At 36.8% G+C, this 18,278-nt stretch overlaps 1 protein-coding gene across 4 annotated transcripts in view; it reads right to left on the bottom strand.

Moving 5' to 3' along the window:
* Nucleotides 1-2,818: 2,818 nt before the first annotated feature.
* Nucleotides 2,819-18,278, bottom strand: part of amacr (alpha-methylacyl-CoA racemase) — a 64,939-nt gene continuing 49,479 nt past the window's right edge. For 3 of the 4 annotated variants that reach the window (XM_077586349.1, XM_077586350.1, XM_077586351.1), the window contains 5 exons: nucleotides 9,023-9,279; nucleotides 8,374-8,517; nucleotides 7,830-7,990; nucleotides 5,215-5,401; nucleotides 2,819-3,669 (listed from right to left, as the gene is read on the bottom strand). In XM_077586349.1, the coding sequence (XP_077442475.1) occupies nucleotides 3,260-3,669; nucleotides 5,215-5,401; nucleotides 7,830-7,990; nucleotides 8,374-8,517; nucleotides 9,023-9,269 (1,149 nt within the window). In that variant the 5' untranslated portion in view covers nucleotides 9,270-9,279 and the 3' untranslated portion in view covers nucleotides 2,819-3,259. Of the gene's footprint in view, nucleotides 3,670-5,214; nucleotides 5,402-7,829; nucleotides 7,991-8,373; nucleotides 8,518-9,022; nucleotides 9,280-10,065; nucleotides 11,235-18,278 lie in introns of those variants that run through there. The other variant, XM_077586348.1, reaches the window with a different exon arrangement.

The raw sequence follows: 18,278 nt of genomic DNA, 5'->3' as shown, positions 1-18,278 counted from the left end.
GAAACTAATAGAAATAGTTCAAATGATTTTTTGACGTCTATAGCCGTCAATGGCAGTGAATGAGTTAATTGCATGACTTCACTAGTTAACTCACAATTAATCGCAAATGTTAAATCTGTTCTTAATGTACAATAAATAAAAAAATCTAGGTTTTCATACTCTTGTTAACATAAGTGGCAAAAAAATGTTCAACTAATAGAAATAGTTAACATTTTTGACGTCTATAGCTGTCAATGGCAGTGAATGAGTTAAGAAGGCTTTAAGTTAAAAGTTCACTTCAAACCAAAAATTGAAGAACAGATGACATTCTGTTGTTTAGGGCTCTATTTTCCTGCCCGGCGCAAGGCAAAGACTGTAATTCTCTATGTTGCAGGATAGGACCCTAGGATTGACCCAGCTAGTTTGTGTAACTGCTTACGAAATGGATTCTTGGTTCAGCTGTGGTTCTCTTATCAGTCCACCTCATGTGGTTGTCAGAGCTCTCATTTTTAATGGACAGCTTGCTGAGTGGGTGTGCTATTAGATTTTTCTTGTATAAAATGACATCAACAAAATGACCCACTTCAGAAGGCCTATAATTATTGAAAGAAAAGATGACTCTTACAATATAATAATAGACTTATAATTTTGAAATGCAGTATGAGCCTCGGAGGACTGAAAGCAATTGAATGTGGACTCCACTGGAGAGGGACAAAGCGCTCGCTTGGTTTGTCACTATGGTAACAGAAAGGTTATGATCAAGTTCACAATCATCATCATCATCATCAGTAAAACAGGCAAGTAACTAAGTTGTGTTTTTTAAATTCCGTTTTTAGAGCAAGTTTTTCTTTTTAAATACATCATTTGGTTTAGTTTTTATTAGTTTTGGTATTCGATTTAGTGATATATATATTGTACTGTATCTTGTTAACAAAACGTTTTTTTTTTCTTCAATTAGTTAATTTGTTTTGTTAACTATAATAACTTTGAGTCGAACGTGATTGGGAATTGTGGTGGCCTAATTATTCATGTGGTGAAGACAAGAAAAAGTGGCGAGCTCATTTGTGGCAGCTAAAGGGGATCAACTGAATTGTAAATATGAGACGGCTTTTTATTTTCTTATCTGATGCTTAGAAACAGGGATGTGATTTGACCAAAGTGAAATTATCTGAAAATTTAGCCGGGGGTCTGGGGGCACCCAGCTAGGTCCAGGGCAGTGCCCTGGTGGGGGGACAAGGGGGGCGAAGCCCCCTGGAGCTCATGGGTTTTCCGTGTTTTTAAGTACTTTCAATGCACTCACATGACAAAGAAATAGACAAAACAACAGCATAAATTTTCAATGTATATTGAACTATCCCATATAAAATGGCAGTTTTAGTCAACTCAAAATCAGTCACATTCAAAAACATTGGACTGCCTTTGCTTTTAAAAACGATCACTGAGAATATCATCATATCTAACTAATGTGATTACTAAGTTAACACATAAATAATGTTGAAGAGTTCGAATTTCATGAACAAATAATTGTATCATGACCAAATGAAAAGTAACTCATATTAGAGCATACCACAAATGTCTTTGTTATAGCAGAAGATGTTATCTGTCGGAGTCATGTGCATACACAATGAACTACTAAAAAAAATAAATAAAAAAAAAAATCGGAATTTTTTTTTTTGGGGGGGGAGATAAAAAAAAAGCGGAATTCCGCGAATTAGCAGAAAAATCACATCCCTGTTAGAAAGCAGGAAGAAAAGGGTGAAAAGCTTTTCAAGTAAAAGAGATTCCCTTGAATTGCTTTACTCCATCATTCACACTAATCCCAGTAATTTGTTTTGTACTTTGTTCCCATTAACATTTTATAGGAGTTTTGGGGAAAAAAACCAAAACAAAACAATTAAACTATACCATGATAATTAATGGGGGGGAAATAAGATCCCTCTCTGACCTCATCTTATATATCTAATTTGATTCGATTTTTTAATCACCTTGCACGAGCAACAACAAAGTCAGAGACTGAAGTTGCTTGCGACTGACAAAATGTCAATCATTTGCCTCGCACAAACCTTTTGGGAGTGTTTTTGAAACCATGGTGGACTTCCACCTTCAGAAAGTAAAAAAAACAACAACAACAACAAAAAAAAAACACCCATCCCTTATTTGCAACAACTGAGCATAAGATTAGCAAATAGAAGCAGAACACGAACGAGCCCTCAGGAAAACTGAGGATTCAAAATGCAGGATTAGCAACATTTCAGCTCGACGGGTAATAAATCTGTCACCTCTTGATTGTCAACAGCTTGAACATTCCAAAATACAAAACTTTATCGATAACATTCTGCGTTAAAGTAACACACTATCAAAAATAAGTCCCGCTGCCAACGAAGCAGCTAACTGAGCTAACTGAGTGCTAATGCTAGCTTAGTATTGTTAGCGCTGTGGTGGAGTGGTTTCTAGATTTACCATTGATTGAGAGAGAGCCACTTTGCGCTCCATCAAAGTACGTGACATTTAGGGCACTCTCAATCGATTACAATTTGGAGTGATTGGCATGCCCTTTACGGTCTTTGATCGCATACAGAGTATGTCACTATCATGACCTTTGTCACCTTGAACGCAGCTTACATATTATCAGCATTTTACTTTGTATACATTAAGTCACGTCTCCATGGCGATCAATGTTCGCACTTACAATGGGGGCCGAGCGACTCATGGTCAAGCTTCCTAAATGAGCACCATACTGGGAAAGAATCGAACCACGCGCTAAATTGCGCTACAATCGCTTTTCATAAGCCATTAGAAAAGAAAGCGCAGATGTGAGGCGTGAGGATATGACTAAACGTCTGATCGATTCACCAATTTGTGGAACGTTTATTTTCATTTTAGAAAACACTGCAAGAAAAGTGTCAACATCCCACAACATAAACGTCTTAAGACAGCAAACTAGATAAAACGCAAACTAATTAACAATCAATTACACACAAGCAAAAACAAAATCTGACATTATTCTTGTACATGTACAATTTATTTTTTGGCACAGCAAACTAATATAATTTATAATCAATTGACGTGTCTTTTTAAAATACACTTCAGTATTTTAATATTTAACTCTATTCTTGTAATTTTTTTTCTCAAGCTAATTCTCCCTTAACACATTACAACTTTTTTCCTATAATAATAATTTTTAAAAAATCACTAAATTTATTATGCTTAGCCGTCATTATGAGATTTGATTCCAAAACTGTAACCTCAATTTATCAGCAGATAAAATAAAAAGTATCCATTACAGTTTTGCCTTGACAGCGTTACACTCCACAACACCCGCACTGAGCATCTTGTCAATTTCAGACATTTTGCACCCGTACTCCTTCAGGACCTCCACAGTGTGTTCTCCGATAAGCGGCCCGGGGTTGCCGGAAGCTTGGGCCGGGGTCCGGGAGAGGAGCGGGGCTGGCCGGGGGCTTTCCTCCCCGCAGGAGTCCTTCACGAAGGAACCCCTCTCGCTGTTGTGCGGGTGTGAGCTCACCTGGTCAAACGACAACACGGGCGTCACGCAGGCGTCCGTCCCGTCGAAAATTTGCGACCAGTCCGCCTGCGTCTTGCAGGCGAAACGCTCAGAGAAGATCCGCCGGAGGGCTGGCCAGTCCGAGAAGCTCATCTGTGGTGGTAACTGGTCCTCATCTAATTCTAAGCCTAGGTGGGAATAACACAGGAAATGCTGTTGTAAGTTATGAGAAATACAATTCTACTCCAGTCCTGTAGGTGGCAGTACCACATACGATGGAATTTAGCAGGTGTCCTGGATTTCATTCGGCAATGACACAGAATGTGTTACAAGACACTTTTACGTGATGAGATTATTAGTGAAAGTTACTAAATCAGTTGCTAACTCGGCATTAATCCACCATTAGTGCTATGCTAACTGTGACAAAATGTTGCGAATTCAAAAAACGTTCTTGTTTGATTATTATCCCATGTTGGGGTTCACTTATCTGTATTTGGTTATTCTTTCTTAGAAAATGACAGACACACATACATAAAAAGAGAGGAATTGTGTTCAAAGAAAATAAGTCATGGAGTCAAATGATTATCATCCTTCCTCTGAGTCAGGCTTCAAATGTTTTAGCTGACACATTTGAGATGAAGGCAGCTCCACTTAGCTCAAAAAGAAACAGACGATAATATCCCCACAACACAGCCTTTTACTGGTTATTCAAGAGTTCACTTCTGCAAGTGCCATTCGTAACATTAATGTTCCTTTTTGAAGACGCTCACATTACCGGTACCTGGAAACGACATGTTCAAAATTGACTGCTAAATGGGTTCTTTGTGCTTTTATTTATTTCAAAAGATGTGGAAAAACAAAATTGTAGAAAATATTCATCTTGCACTGTGTGCTCTTTTAGTAATTGTATTACCGGTAAGCTATTTTTTTTAAATAATAATAATAATTAAAAAAAACAAAACAAAACAAAACAATAAAAAAAAAAACGAATAGTAATTGTATTACTGGTAAGCTATTTTTTAAAATAATAATAATAATTTTAAAAAATAGCTTACCGGTAATACAATTACTAAAAGAGCACACAGTGCAAGATGAATATTTTCCACAATTTTGTTTTTCCACATCTTTTGAAATAAAAGCACAAAGAACCCATTTATTATTATTATTTTAAGTACTGTTAACCCTGTAGCTGCTTTTAGATGTTGTACTTTCAATTACAGTATATGAAGCATATTGAGTTATATTGTGTACGAAATGAGTTATAAATCAGTGATTCCATTTTTTATTTTTTTTTTAGCAACCCATCGATACTGCCTAGCTATTGGTAAAAGTCAAGTGGGAAATGTTTTTCTTTTCTTTTAAAACAAAACAAAACCAAGCATGATACTATAATTGCCTTAAAGTCAACTAGCTTAATGCTAACACATATTGGGGTATTTTTATTTATTTATTTTTATTATTATTTTTTATTTTAATCGCCAGACTAACGAATACCCTGAGCAACAGATATTTGAATACAACATTTCTATAAGAATACTAGCAGGTATATATTCTTTATCCTCTGCAAAGAACAGCTAATATTATTCCAGGTTGCTGAGGAGCTGAGACCTCTCTTATCTAGATGACTTCACTTCCAAACCTTTCTGTGACGCTTCCAGTCCATCTGTAGCAGCCTGGCTTTTGAGGCCTGACAAGGTCATTTCAGAGCGCAGGTAAAAAATAATTCAACAAACCTCGAAGCAGTCGCTTGTAGAACTGCGGCTCGATGGCGCCCACGGCGACATGCTTGTCGTCGGCCGTCCGGTAGGTGTCGTAGAAAGGAGCGCCGCTGTCCAACATGTTCTCCCCGCGAGGACGTTCCCACAGGCCGATGCTGCGGGATTTCCACACGAACGAGCCCACGTAGGCAGCTCCTTCCACCTGGGTGCGGAAATCGGAAAGGTGGACGCGAGATAAAGATCGTGAAATGCTAATATACGCTTTCGGGATTATACTTTACTGTTTAAATCATGAACTCATTCAATCCCAAAAACATGTTAACGCGTTTTGTTGTTTTATGCAAGAGCATGGAGAAGGCTTTGATGCAGCTTCTGACATGAAGAGGTGGCTTAAAGTAAAGTACAAAAATATTGGTCAGCAGGTGGCAGCAGAGTATAAGAGGTCAGCCAGGGCCATGTTGCAAACAAAGCTCATTTTCTCAGTGTTTTTGCCAGGAATGTGAATATTGATGAAACTTTGCTATATTGCTAATGGCTAATGCTAATGGCTGCAAAACGGAAACAGATACAAATATACTTTTTTTTTTTCCTGATGAAAGAAGAGACTCTAAATCTTTCTTTTGGTAGGTTCCATGTTTTTATAGCAATACACCCAATATTCTGTGGGCCTTGCAATATCTGTCAAAACCCAGTAAAACTGTGAAAATGGCTGGGAGTGAATGAGTTAATGAAGGATTATTTTTCTATTAGACATTTTTAGGTTGGGCGTCAATTACTTCTTTTTTTTTTTCACTATTCACGCCAGGGGCTCTTTTATTGCGGGGGCTTATTATATTGTGATGGATAAAAATAGGAAACCACAGCGGACAACGTTGAACGCATTCAATTAATGGATCACTGTTATCACAAGAAGAAAGAGGGGGGGGGGGGGGGCAATATAGGCACAAAGGCTGCAATGCAACAGTTTAAATCAGACTTGCAATGTGCGTGTTAAAACGCCGTGTTGATCTTCCTGGTGATTGTAAACTGATGGACAAAAAAAAAAAAAAAACACGCCCACGCTCCTTGAGATGGACGTCAAGACAAAAGACACATGAGACTTGTCTCTGACAATTTGACAGATGCGCCGCTGTCGCCACTAATGCCACCACAGGCTCCCTTGAGTGCATCGCCGAGGGGAAAATGACATGAAATGTCACAGGGCCCTTTAGTTACGCGGTGCAATGCGTGATGCAACTCATCAGGCAGAAAAGCTGTGTGGTTTTTTTTATTGTCAATGACAAAGACACTTTGCTGCTTTCAGTCTAAAACTGACGTGCCCAATGAAAAGTACATCCCACACTTAAGTTAACTTTTGTTAAACTGTCAAAATCAGCAGGAAAAATCCACTAAGGCACTAATTACAAATCGGTGTGCTGTGGCATTTATAGCTCATCAGAAATATACAATTTCACATAAATAGGTTCAAAAATTAGGGATAGAGCGATTATCGGCCGGGCCGATTATGTGTGCCGGTATTTGGCCTTTAAAAAAAAATCTTTAGGCCGATAAAGCTGGTATCTCACTGAGTGGTGAATGCTTGCGAAGATAGCAAATTGAGGGTTTTCATCAGGATTTGCAAGATGTTCGGTTTTTACTTGTCACAAAGACATTTCAAAACATACCCAGGCAATTTTTCACTGTCTGCGAAGATATTATATTTTTAAACCTTTTACGAACCCGGACAAAAAACCCAAATTAGATACATTTTCATGTATTTGTTGCTCAGCGAGATACAGGAAACTTTTCATTTATGGATTTATTTAAATGTCCACTTTGTTAAAAATGATGACCCTGGGAACTCCCTACACCTTTTATTAAAATAAATGAATTAAAAAAATTAAGCAATTATGTTGACATTTTGGAAAACTATTTACAGTGGAAAATTTAGGGAAGTATTTCCTTGCTTGGTTTTTAATTTTACAGATGCTAATGACCGTGGAAGCTCCCTGGAATTTTTGTCCTAATTGTTTTAAACAAAGCTGTCAATTATTTATATGTTTAAAATGAATTTTTTTTTAACGCTAATATTTTCTCTATTACTGCAAATGAATATCAGTTATCGGTTTCCTTGACTACTAATAATCGGTCTGAGCCTTGAAAAAAATCATATTGGTTTATCACTACCAAAAATAATTTACTACAAATCTTGTACAAAGATCTATGCCAACAATTAAATTACCGTATTATAATTACAAAACCAAAATCCATTATTTTGAAGCAGTTCTATGATTTTCTGACATCCACTCACATGGAAAAGTTCAATTGGAAAAGTTTTCTCCTGTGGGAGGGGTAAAATAAATAATGATCTGGTTTAAATGTTATCACCATGGATGAAGATTCCTTGTCTGGAGGTCACAGTTTGGATTGTGGTGGTGTTCCTCAAGGTTCAATTTTAGGCCCAACACTTTTTAATGTAAATATGCAGCCACTGGTCGGTAAGTTTTCATAGTTGTGCTGATGATACCGAGTTTTACATTTGCCAGATTGATAATCTTTTTAATTATATTGTGCGGCCCCTTTTAGAACCTTATCTAAATCTCATCAAATTCAGAGCCACAGACTGAAGCGGGCAACCTCTCTTCGCTTACCATGCTGGCGTCAATGATCTGCCCTTTCCCCGACTTGGTCCGCTCCAGCAACGCCAGGACGATGCCGAGAGCGCAGGTGAGCCCGCCTCCCGCAAAATCCGCTAAGAGATTCAGCGGCGCGCACGGCTTCTCTCCGCTGCGACCCAGGCGGGACAAAAGCCCTGTGAACGGCAGGGGACCAAACAGAAAATGAGAAAAGGAATGAGGAAATAAGCATGTCCACAACGGGCTAGGGTTAGGGTTAGAAAAATACCTTAACAAGCTCATTTATACTTAAATGCACGTAGGGCGGTATCTAAACATTTTATTCCAAGTGAAGATAGAGGATAGAGACAGTGTTGTATAGGCTATTTATTTATTTTTTTTGTTCTTGCTTTTATTTTGCCTTGTTTACTCTGGCAATCAGGTCTCAGTTGCCTTACCTGGATAAAGGATTAAAAAATGAGTAAAAAAAAAAATGGTACCTTGACTTAGAAGTACTCAATTACTCAAGTAAGTGAAAATCCACAAAATACAGATATCAATTCCGTATGTCTTTTGGTACCTGACATGGCCAGGTAATTGATGTCATGTCCAGCCGCCGTAGCATACGTTCCGCTTTGCCCATATCCCGTAAGGCGTGCGTACACCAGGCCGGGATTTTCCTTTAGCAACTCCTGAGGACCAAGACCGAGTTTTTCCATCACACCTAAGAGACCATAAAATAGGTGAGTTGTACTTTTTCCCATCATCGCGTCCCCCTGCTATACTTCCATTCATTATTCGCAACCCCACTATATGATGCTTTTTTTTTTTCCAGCCATCTTTTTTTTTTTTTTGTGTGATTTGACAAAATACTTACTGTAATGCTATCTATAAAAGATGAAAATATAAAGTACAGGCTTGGACAAGGTTTGGACACACCTTCTTATTCAATACTATGCTTTATTTTCATGACTATAATACATTGTAGATTCTCACTGAAGGCCTCAAAACTATGACAACTATGACAACTAACAAACACGTGGAGTTACGTACTTAAAAAAAAAAAGGTGACAATAATAAAATAAGTTCATCAATAAATAGCCACCATTTTCTCTGTTTACTTTTTTTGCACATTCTTGGCATTCTCTCGATGAGCTTCCAAAAGAATGTCAAGAGTATGCAAAAAAAAAAAAAAAAAACTAGAGCAAAGGAGATTCTCATGGTCCCACCTTTGCGGTAGGGCTCAAGGACGACATCAGACTGGACGCAGAGCTTCCGGAGCAGGGCGACGCCCTCGGAGGTCTTCAGGTTGATGGCTACCGAGCGTTTGCCGCGGGCCTGCGAGTCCATCGAGCCTCCGGCCTTCGTGCGGTCTACGCGGACCACCTTGGCGCCGAAGTCGGCCAGTATCATCCCGCAGAATGGTGCCGGAGCAAGCCCCGCCAGCTCGACCACACGTACCCCGGCCAATGCCATGTTGAAAACACTAAAAACAAATGTTTGTAGAAATACATATTGTTGTTTTAATACGTTTTAATAGGGATTGTAACTGTTCAAGAACAGCTGGGGGCAAGGAAAGCCACAGTTGGCAATGCACTTTCAACTGTTATTTGGACGAGAGAAATAAGACAATCACACAAATACAAAGTCGCACGTAGCTGCTGTGGACCACAACTCACAACCAAACTCACCGGCCAACCTGATTCCAGCTCTTAATTACATCCTGCCAAGCCTCCATCAAGCACATATTAACAATATGTACAGTACTAATTTTTAATTTATAAATGTATTTATTAACATTCTTTTATTGTGTTTTTTTTTCAGTAGTGCTATTTTATTTATTAAAAAGGAGCAAGAAAAAGAAGACAGGTCGCTTAGGCCAGGGGATGCTGGAACTGATTAATGACGTTTTAATTAGTGTCAGTGGGGAAAATTGAGTTGATATAAAATTAAGTGACGAACTGAAATCGCAAATCGAGGTACCAGCGTTGTTGTTGGGGGAAACAACTCAGACGAAGTGTCCACGGTTACTTGAACGCACCACGGCTAAAAACAAAGCTAGCTTGTTCGTGTTGACAGAAATTTAGCCTAAAATACAGGTAGTCCAAAGTCCAAAGTGACACATCATAATGTTATCTGTGGGACAGTTGCTGCGAACAGCGACTATTCCCGACATTCAACGAACACGACAAACACATGCTTTAAGTTTTGGACAACTTTTGCGTTTTTCTATCGTGACCAAAGTAATACCAAGATGACAAGTTAGGCTAACCTGTACTTTCTTTCCACTGTGTGAGTTGAATCGCTTGTGAAGTTGCGCGCGCAGATGTCACGGGTCATGTGGCGATGAAACCATTGGAAGATAAATACATCCCGTGTCAGTCACGTGATAAAAACAGCTTATCTTAAAAACAATACACTCTAGATAACCGTAGGTCAGAAAAATTGTGTAATTAGTTTAATACGCTGTTGAATTAAATGTTAAATGTTCATTTATACGTTACAGAAAGTATTTGCTCAGATTGTACGGTGGACCCCGCCTCGTTGAGTGTGGACGGCCTACGCGGACACCCAAAACTAACTACACGCACAAGCCTCGCGGGCCTCAAGGTTTTCTGGGAAATTGCGTTTGGGATCAGCTAAAATAGGAATCTGTACAACGAACGACTATGTTTACATTCAGGGTTTATTATATCATTTATTTATTCATGGTTAAATGAGTGCAAGCAAAAAATAAGCTTAGTGGCAAAATTGTTGGTAAACATTTAACATATAATTTTTTTAACTCGGTTCCTTGTCTGCACCGCCTTCAAAATTGTTCCGACAGCATTTTTCATCGTGGTGAGGTGTAAATATAAAATTATTTTTGACAATCCTTCTGCTTTCCTATACTTTCATTTTCCACTTCATTGTGCAGATTTAGTTGTATCAGCACAAATCAGAATTTATCCCTTATATGCTGCCACATTGTGCTGACAGGATAACAAACGCTGGTGATAAATAAATGAATTACATGCACAGTCAGTGTTACTGCGTTAATGGTTGTTTTTTCTCAGATAAAGTACTTATAATAGTGAGAGAAAAATGTGTATTGAAAACATCGTATGAATAAATATTTAATACATTTACAAGATTAATATGGCAGGTCCCCGGAGAGCGTGTCTGTGTTGCTAATATACAGTGAGATTATTCATTTGTTAAATCTTTCTTCCGAAGATTTTATGTGATAAGAAGCGCACAAGACTGCGCGTGAAGAGTTGCTTGTGGCACATTCTTCAAAATGCCAAAGCACAAAAGAAATGAAACGTATAAAAAAAAAAAATCCCAAGTCGTGAGTCATGTTAGTAGACTTTCTCAGCTTCACAGTGACCTTTGCCGGTATTTATTTAAATACTGACATATACAACAATATCGATGGGAAAGTCGTGTTTTGAACTTTACGACTTCTTCTTCACTCTATTCTTTCAACACAGTGGAGGGAATCATGTGTTTAATTTCTAAGTTTGTCACTTACAAAAGTATCTTGGTTATTTATTGATTACGGTGATAGACAAAATCTGTCAAAAATGCATTCAAAATATCTATATAAAAGTTACAACGTGGATTTTAATGAGTTAAATGTTTAATGTATTTGAGCCCCAAGGGGGAAAAAAATAAGGATGGAACTGAAAGATGATGTTTAATGTGGGAGTTTGAAAATCTCTGCTTCCCTCTATTGGCCATGCACTATAACTGCACTTAAGCTCGATAATGAATTTTAATAACTTTGGAAAGGTCCTCGTTGCTTGAGACACAGTGACAGGAAAAGTATGAGCAATTAAACTCATAATAAATCCAAAACATGTTTTAAAAAAATAATAATAAAAAGTCAAAATATTGATAAAAAAAAAAGTCTAAATATTGAGACTGTATTATTTATTTTCATTTTATAAATAAAATGTACTAATGTAATTGTTAATTATTATTGGATAAAAGCATGTTAAGCATTTAAGACCCTTTGGAACTGTTTGAAATTCCTGTGGGGGGAAAGAAGCACATATTGACCCCTGTAAAAGAGTAAAAATAATAATAATAATAAAATAAAGCCAAAGAAAAGGTAAAATATAAAATGCATTGCATAGTATAGCAGCCACATTCTTGCAACTAAGGAAGCAAATGGGAATGGCTCCCACGAGAGGGATTGCAACAATGTCATGGATCTGTGCCGCAGGACCTTTCCTGTAATATCACAGCCAGGAAGTCAAGTTTCCATGTAAACACAAGATCCTGAGAAGCATACAGACGGGACACCATGCGGCGAATAAACACACTGAGTACATACCATTGATAAAAAAATAAAGATGAAAACTTCACAACTGTATTAAATGACTTAAAAAGACAAAATTTAATAAAAAATAATTGTTAATGCTAAAATATCGCACAACTTCCTTCTCTAACTTTATGGCATTGGTTCCTGTAAGCCAACGAAAAAACTTTAAAGTTTCCTGAATGAAGAAAGACATTGTTAAGATATTATTATATTAAAAGTACAGTCAAAAGTCAGATTTTTTTTAAAGACCTGTAATATTATAATGGGGGAAAAGTTGTATAGTTAAGTAATATTTTTTCCCAGAATAAGGTTGTACATTTTTTAGTAAGAAGCTGCATTATGAGAATAAAATTGTATTTTTCAAAAGTACTGCATTTTTTAAAGAATTAAGTCACAAACTTGATAAAGTATTTTTTGGGGAATGAATTTTCTCTCTTTCTGAGAAAAAAAAAGGCAAAATGCAAGGAAATAAGATACAAGAAAGTCTTTTGAAAAACATTACGAGAAGAAAAAAATTGCGACAATAAAGCGGTCAAATTTAAGATGTTACAAGAAAAATTTTTGTCATTTAAATGCCCAATATTGTTTTGCAAAAAGTTGTAATATGACATTACATTTAAAAAAAAAAAAAGTTTTTTTAATATTATGAGAAAAAAGTAAAAAAATTTTTTTTTTTATTACAGCAAAAAAGGTAAACATAATACCACTATATAGAAATATTTTTAAGGGGGAAAAAAAATCAGATTTTCTAATATTATACAAGTAAATGCGAAATATGTGTCGGTCAAGCCCCCCACTTCAGCCCCGGGAGAGAAAAAAAAAAATCCTAAAGCCGTGGCTGAAAATGAGGCTCCTGTTCGAATGTTTTGTGTGCTGCTATTTTTGCACCCCTTATCTATGCTGATGTGACGACATTAGCAGATGCAAACTTTGACACACTTGCGTTATTGTTCTGAGCCCGAGCCGAACAATCGGTCATACATGAAGTGGGCGTGCTTAATTGGAAGAACAGACGGCTAGTGAACAATGGAGGGGGGGGACCAGCTGTTTGGGCGTTGTCATGCGGACAAAACGTCCGGGCGAGAAAGAGTATCGGCGTCTGGATTCATGATGCAGAGAATACGCATGTGATTGATATAGGTGGCAAAAGTGTTACAATTCTGTATAGAAGTGAAAGTAGAGATAAATGATGATTTTTAAAAAATGACTGGTAAAAGTAAGTACTAATTTAACTCCTGTGCTTGAGTAAAAGTAAAAAAGACTATGACCTGATTTTAGAACCTGGAATGACCCCAAAAAAATCTGTGCAGATAAAAAGCGTCCCCACCCCCCCTTTTTTTTTTTAAATGAACTTGATCAAGTCCACAATATAGAAACACCCTTTAAATACTCCCTCGGCATGTTTATGTTTCCCAATCCAGCAAATTTATTATCATACAATATGCATCAATAATCATGCTTAAAGCTGCGATATGGAACTTTTTTCCCCCAAAAATAACTTTACAATAAGCTTTTTATTTAACCATTTATGACTGAAATGCCTTCTAATTTGTAGATTAACACCTTAGCTGTTCACAATGGTGGTTACCAATAGTTTTCAGACTGGATTCGGGTTCGAATTTCCCGCGCCCTGTCTGCGGATGTGACGTCATGTGCGTGGTGTGTATGTGAATAACGGTATGTGCAGTTTCATTTTTTCGTCAGCAGGTGGCAGTAGCGATTCGAAAATGGAATATTCTACGTTCAGTCGCTTTTATCGTTCAATCGTTTTCAGCAAAAAAAAGGTTAAAATACTTCCTGTTTTCACTCTTTTTCTTTCAAATTTACACAGTATCCAACGTAAGTGTGCCGCCATCTAGTGTCCGTCTAGTGTAATTACGCCCGAAATAATCAGAAGGCAAAACAAAATAGCATTCTCTGTACCAAAAAATAATAATTTGCTGAACCCAGAACCTGCAATGGAGGGTTTTTTCCTTTACTTGTCTTTCTGGATTAGGCAGATATGATTTTTTTTTTTTTTTTATGCCAGAGGTTGGTGGTTACTCAACACGAATCATTTAGCTGGCAGCGTTACCATCGTCGCTAATGCACTATTATTTCCGCCATATAAGAACTCAATTAAAATCTAAACCGCATTTGACTATACCACCCTTTATTTACGTCTTTTCTTAAATAAAATCATCCGAGGAGGTAAAAACAATTAACGAGCCTAACTTGACAAGTAAGGAAGTGGAAAGTACAGATATCTGTATCAAATTTAAGGAGTAAAAATAAAAAGTTCGATGATGGGATTATTCACGAGAAAACTTTCAAGAATTCAAGACAACTGGATGCAGAACGTGTTGGTGTTTTCCCCGCCGAACGACATCCTCAAACTTTGGGGGGGGGGAAAAAACATTAGGAAGTGAGAGTGCAGCCAAGAACATGATACATCCTGTACTGGGACGGCTGATCGCAGACAAAGGGAGATTTATTGGAAAACAGCCACAAACCTCCAAGCAGAAAATACAACCTACAGATCGGGATGTTTCGGAAAGATTATCATGAACAATTACCGTGTGGCGTTTGCTAAGAGTGATTTTCTTTACATCTACACATTCTGATAATCACCACCACTAGCTAATCACTTGTGATGATTTTCGAGAGATATTTGACAATTGGACCTTTGTTGACTTTGATTAGAAGAGAAGAAATTGGCTCAAAATTGGCCCGATTATCATATACGTTTTTTTCAACTTGCTGTCGACTGAGGATGACATCACCTGTGCTGAGAAACTCGGTAATGACCAATCATGGCTCAGTTTGCTGACCAAACCCAGAAAACAGGTGAGCTATGATTGGTCGTTATCTGTTTCCTCAGCACAGGTGATGTCATCTTCAGTCGACAGCAGGTGAAAAAAAAAAGTTTTTAAAAGTTATTCATTGTAATAATAATGAAGTTATCAAATTCATTCTAGATAAAATATTAACTTTTTACTGCTTAAAATGCCCTTAATGAGTCAAGTGTTCCTTTAACTCATTCACTGCCATTGACGGCTATAGACGCCAAAAATTCATTTGAACTATTTCTATTAGTTCAACATTTTTTTCTCCGCTTTTGTTAAGAGTATGAAAAAAATGTATTGTATGTTTAGAACAGATTCAAAATTTGTGATTAATCGTCAGTTAACTAGTGAAGTCATTGTAATTACAATTAAAATTTTTAACCGCCTGATGCCCCTAATTAAAAAAAACAAGATTATTAAAAATTCAGACGGGCGTCAGACGATTATTATTTTTTAATTGTAATTAATCGCATGACTTCAATAGTTAACTCACGATTAATCACAAATTTTATATCTGTTCTAAATGTACAATAAAATCTAGGTATTCATACTCTTTTTAAGAAAAGTGGCAAATAATGTGAAACTAATAGAAATAGTATTAATATTGAATTTTTGATGTCAATGGCAGTGAATGAGTTAAGAAAAATAACTCAAGGATAATAATAATAATAATTCAAAAACAGCTGACAATTTCTCAAATTTGGCCCGATTGTCGGTATGTGTGTTGGCTTGTCGTTTGACATCCTTAGGAAGAGTCCACTGCCGGACTGATAACGAGAAACGTTGTCCAAGTGCTTTCTAAGGAAGATATAAACTTTGTTAAAAAGGATGTTTTGACTGGCAACTACTATTGTGCCCTTTCACACACTCGTGACTTTCCCACGTTGTGGATCACTTTTACAAAGGAGTAAGAATTAAGGCCGTCCTAAAACAAACAACAGCAATTCCATTAAAAATATCATAAGATTACAACTTTTGAACGGAACAATAAAAGTAGATTTTTTTAAAAATCCGTTTAGCAACAAACAAAGCAAAATGTTACAGACTGGCGAACATAGCATCAGTGTTGCGGTGCTTTTACCCTTTAATTCATCCACTGCCATTGACAGCAATAGACGTCAAAAGTTCATTTGAAGTATTTCTATTAGTTAAATTTTTTTTTCCATTTTTGTTAACAAATGTATGAAAGCTTAGATTTTTTTTGTACATTTAGAACATATATAAAATTTGTGATTAATCGTGAGTTAACTAGTGAAGTCATGCGATTAATTACGATAACAAATTTGAACTGCCTGACGCCCCAAATTTTTAATAATATTTTCTTTTTTTTTTCTTTTAATTTTTAATAATCTTTCCTTTTTTTTCTTTTAATTTTTAATAATCTTTTTTTGTGGAAAAGATTATTAAAAAATTAGGAGCGTCAGGCGATTACAATTTTAAATTGTAATTAATCGCATGACTTCACTAGTTAACTCACGATTAATCACAAATTTTATATCTGTTCTAATACAATAAAAAAACAGGGTTTCATTCTCTCGTTAACAAAAGTGGGAAAAAAAATGTTGAACTAATAGAAATAGTTCAAATGAATTTTTTACGTCTATAGCCGTCAATGGCAGTGAATGAGTTAAGCATTGGATATTTGAACACAGGTTAGAGCAACACATAGTGAAACTCTTCTTTGTGTGTATTCCACTCTGTTCTATACTGCCCCTAGTGGCCCCAGAGGAAGCAGCACAAAGTCCATTGACTTCAAGCAAAAAAAATGAGGCCCCAAAAAAAAGCTATTAGTGTATATTTTCATAAAGTACAATATCATAGTGAGGTTTAAAAAAAAAAAAGTGTACGTTTAAAATGATGCTGATTGGATGGCCAGTATGATGGGCGTGTTCCAGTAATAATCCTGCAGTGGAGAGAGGGAACGAGAAAGACTTTGATTTGATGGTCCTCCAAGCAGCAGTTGGCCTTTTGGCAGGTCAGTAGCATTGCTGTATTCGAGAATCTCACGATCCCTGACTTTCTCACTATAGTTAGCCACTCCAGACCTTTAGCTCAAAGCATAGCTAAATATAGCCCGGATGGCGGACGCATTGTTTATTATCCGAACTTTGCTTCAAAAAATATGCTTTTTCTAAAAAAAACAAAAAAAAACAGGAGTTAAGACTTGTAATGGTAACAATACAACTTAATTCATATAAAACATTACGATTATTTGCTTGTAATATTGAAACTTTCTGGCTACGTTTGTAGTCATCGTGTCACATTTGTTAGTCTCGTGCGCACCAGCCAGTCAGCTGCCACTTAAAAGGACACATTTGAATGATTTACAGCACGGGAACGCAAACAGGTCGACTCCTCCTTCGCATTCTTGGACTCCGGCGTCCCTTTTTAACTCGCGTGATGTTATGTATACAGCATACAGGCAGTGAACATGTGTCATGCTATAAAGATGCCGTTCGTGCACAGTGGTGAGAAATAATGAAGTACAAATGTTGTACTTTGTTACTGAATTGAAGTAGATTTTTCGGGTAGCTGTTTACGTCTGATGACTTTTTACTCCCATTTGAAAACATCAAATGTAAAAAAAATATATTATTATTATTATTTTTTTTAAGTGGTTATGCTTTCTTAGCCTCGCTAATCAAAAACACCTACAAATGTTTCGTTTCCCACAACTAAAAATATGCTTTCTGGCAGCAAACAGATGATTTTTTCAAAAAAAAAAATCATGAATTAGATAATTCAATGAAGACTATGTGCAGATGCTGGCACAGGATTTCAGTAGGAGCGGGAAACATTTTGACTCCCACAAGTTAAAGCTCTCAAGGCTTGTCAAGGAGTGAAATCACTCAACATGCCTTGTCTGGTTTATTTTAACATTGCAGGGATGAAAGGTCAGGAGATCTTAAAAAAATATGAAAAAAAAAAAGTAATAATAAACAGGATTACCGTCACGAGCATGTTTTTTTTAGGGGGGGGGGGTGTATTTTTTATTAAATGTTTTTGTTTTAACTTTTAAGTTTTCCCACACCTCCAATGAAATGACACCGCTTGTTGCTAGGCAGACTTTAAAGCCCAGTAAATATCAAATTTGCATATAGCGTGTGCCCACCCTGTTGCCCCAGACAGCACTCAAATAGCAATTGGAGTTGGCAGTTGGCCAAAATGACAAATTTATGTAATGACTTCCCCCAAAAAATACAAACTGCAATTGGGTCATTTGCATTAATAGAAAGTGATTTATTAAAGGGCCCTCTGCTGGATGGGGTGGCACACTGCATCATCTGCTTTAAACTACTGGTTGATTTTTTTTTTTTTTTGCCAAAATTATTGTTTTGGGGTAAAAATGAC

This window comes from Vanacampus margaritifer, chromosome 14 (genome assembly GCF_051991255.1).
Source record: "Vanacampus margaritifer isolate UIUO_Vmar chromosome 14, RoL_Vmar_1.0, whole genome shotgun sequence".
Lineage (NCBI taxonomy): Eukaryota > Metazoa > Chordata > Actinopteri > Syngnathiformes > Syngnathidae > Vanacampus > Vanacampus margaritifer.
Note: the sequence above shows the minus strand (reverse complement) of the source record. Positions and strands in the feature narration are given on the sequence as shown.